Below are 2,991 nucleotides of genomic sequence, written 5' to 3'. Positions count from 1 at the left end.
CATTTTCACCAGGCACTTGTCATGTGTTTTCACATGTCATGATACAATGGGCCACACTCAAAAGGGCTTCTTCCACCTTCCACTGAAGCATCTAGAACTGGTCTGTTCCAGTCTAGCAATGCCTATCTTTTTATCGGTGCCATAAATCCAAGACTATATTTTTGCTGATCTTCCTTGAGCTCCTGGGAGTCTCTAGTAATGCACAAAGAGCAGAATGATCTCTCATTAAATATCATCTAGTCTCCTGTTTTTTTCTCCTTTCAGGAAGGAAAGTCCAAAACTCCTGGAAACTTCCCCTGTACATTATGTCAGCTGTCAATGACACCAAACTCAAATCTGCAATGTTCCTTCTCACCAGGATACCTGGGCAGGAAGACATCCATCTCTGGATCTCCATACCCTTCTGCTTCATTTATGTTTTTTCAATATTGGGAAATTCAACCATTCTGTTCATTATAAAAACAGATCCAAGCCTGCATGAGCCCATGTACATTTTCCTTTCCATGTTGGCCATCACAGACCTTGGCTTATCGATATCCACCATACCGACAATACTGGGCATATATTTGTTTAACTCTAAGGAGATCAGCCTCAATGCCTGTTTTGCCCAGCTGTTCTTCATCCACTCATTTGTATTCACTGAATCCTCCATACTCTTGTTGATGGCATTTGACCGCTTTGTCGCGATCTCTAACCCACTGAGATATGCTTCCATCTTAACCCTGCCAAGAATATCCAAGATGGGACTGGTGTGTGTGCTAAGAGGGGTGGCCGTATCATTCCCATTCCCCTTTCTCCTGAAACGGTTCCAATACTGTCGAGACAATGTCCTCTCCCATTCCTACTGCCTGCACCAGGATGTCATGAATCTGGCTTGTTCAGACATCACAGTCAACTACGTCTATGGCTTGTTTCTTACAGTCTTCACGGTGGGATTCGATTCACTGCTCATCTTCCTCTCTTATGTGATGATCCTCAAAACTGTGCTGAGTGTTGCATCACACACGGAGTGCCTCAGGGCCCTGAACACCTGCGTCTCCCACCTCTGTGCTGTCCTGCTCTTCTACATACCAGATATCGGCTTGGCTTTGATACACAGATTAGGGAAGGGCTCTTCTCCCTTACTACAGATTGTCCTGGGCTACATCTTCCTGCTGGTCCCGCCCCTGATGAACCCAATTGTGTACAGCGTGAAAAGCAAACACCTTCGTGCGAGGATAATCAGAGTGTTCATCAAGTGAAAGATCAGTGCTGGCTCCAGCAGTGTTGACCTGGGAAATGAAAAACACCAGCCACCTATTCCTTGCTGGACCCTTACATCTGAGACGACATGAAATACTGACCTCCACTCTGTAGAGAGAGGTTCAGACAGTGTTTAACGCCGGGAAAACTGGGGGAGGGGCTGGTGAGGCAGGACAGCTCACTGGGGGATGGAGACCAAGGCAGTCAACAGCATTTACAAAGGGCTTGTCTACACTACCAAGTTTTGTCAATTAAACTAATGTCAACACGAAAAAATCAACAAAAGCAAAGTCACCAAAGCGAGTCTACATTTTCTCCCTCTGTCGATAGATTGTGTCCACATTCGGGGCACCGTTGTCGACAGCGTGAGCAATGCACTGTGGGTATGTATCTGTGATGTTACTGACATAACCTCTGAGCATATAGATCATTGTTGCAACCACCGTTATATATTTGCAGCAAATATTGTGCAAAGGTTGTTGTGTAAGGTGTCTATGGAAAGGTTATGATTTGCTGGTTATGATTTTGCTGTCTGTATGTGTGTATCGTTTTTGTAGTTGAAGTTACGAATATTGGTGATTCTAAGTGGCCTCAGTGAAGCATTTGGTCAACTTCTTGAGAAGGGACTATTGTCAGTAAGTGCCCAGTCAAGAAACACTTGACTGACAATGGACCCTGGGAGACACCAATCCACGTCTGAGCTTTCCTGAGAAAGTTCAAACTAACATGTAAACAATTGTGTCAATCTGCAAACTGAGTCATGTATGGACATGTGACTTGCCCATGTGGCTCCAGTCTCCATCTTGCTGCTGTAATTTTCCACAGTAAGAACAAAGACGTGTCCTTCCACAGGGCAGAGAGTATAAAAAGCCCTGGAAATGCCTCAATTTTGTCTTCAATCCTGCGTCTTGCCTTGCTACAAACTGAAGCTCTGAACAAAGGACTGAATGACCAACCCCAGCTGTGGATGTATCCCACAGATTTGATTTGAGCTTGCAGTTTATTCCATCACTGCTACAAGCCTGAACCAAGAACATTCCCTTTACTGTATGTAATTGATTCCATTTAACCAATTCTATCTCTCATCTATATTTCTTTCTTTTTATGAATAAACCTTTAGATTTTCGATTCTAAAGGATTGGCAACAGCGTGATTTGTGGGTATGATCTGATTTGTATATTGACCTGGGTCTGGGGCTTGGTACTGTGGGATCAGGAGAACCTTTTTTTCTTTTACTAGGGTGTTGGTTTTCATAACCATTCGTCCCCATAATGATTGACACTGGTGGTGACACTGGAAAACTGGAGTGTCTAAGTTAATTGCTTGTATGATTCCTCTCTTATGTGATGATCCTCAAAACTGTGCTGAGTGTTGTATCACACGTGGTTAGCCAGTGGGGTAAAACCAGAGTCTTCTCTGTTTGCCTGGTTTGGTGCCTTGGTGTGCAAAGGAACCCCAGCCTTGGGCTGTAACTGCCCTGCTTTAAGCAATTTATCCTGAATTGGCACTCTCAGAAGTGTCCCACGAAGGGCAGCATCGTTACAGTATCCCACAGTCCCTGGTGACGCCAGCTGTCTCTAGGTGTTGTGGGAAGGCGGAAATGGAGCGTGGCACATCCTGGGATGTGCGAAATGTCCCATCACACACTGCTTTGTGTCTCAGCGCTCCAGTGGTTTCCGGCTTCCTTTTGCGCTGTTTTTCCAACTATCAGACCTTGTAGTGCGCACCAGCATCTGCTGTGAGCTAGGA

At 45.1% G+C, this 2,991-nt stretch overlaps 1 protein-coding gene across 1 annotated transcript; it reads left to right on the top strand.

The window, feature by feature from the left end:
• The first annotated feature begins 305 nt into the window (after positions 1-305).
• On the top strand, positions 306-1,241 carry LOC103306739 (olfactory receptor 51G2-like). Its single transcript, XM_008175560.2, has one exon. It carries the CDS (start codon positions 306-308, stop codon positions 1,239-1,241), a length of 936 nt encoding a protein of 311 aa, XP_008173782.2.
• The last annotated feature ends 1,750 nt before the right edge of the window (positions 1,242-2,991 follow it).

This window comes from Chrysemys picta, chromosome 1 (assembly GCF_011386835.1).
Source record: "Chrysemys picta bellii isolate R12L10 chromosome 1, ASM1138683v2, whole genome shotgun sequence".
Lineage (NCBI taxonomy): Eukaryota > Metazoa > Chordata > Testudines > Emydidae > Chrysemys > Chrysemys picta.
This window is presented reverse-complemented; position numbering and strand designations above follow the sequence as displayed.

Coding starts and splice junctions, on each gene's coding strand:
- LOC103306739 (XM_008175560.2), top strand. CDS start 306: ATGTCAGCTGTCAATGACACCAAACTCAAATCTGCAATGTTCCTTCTC.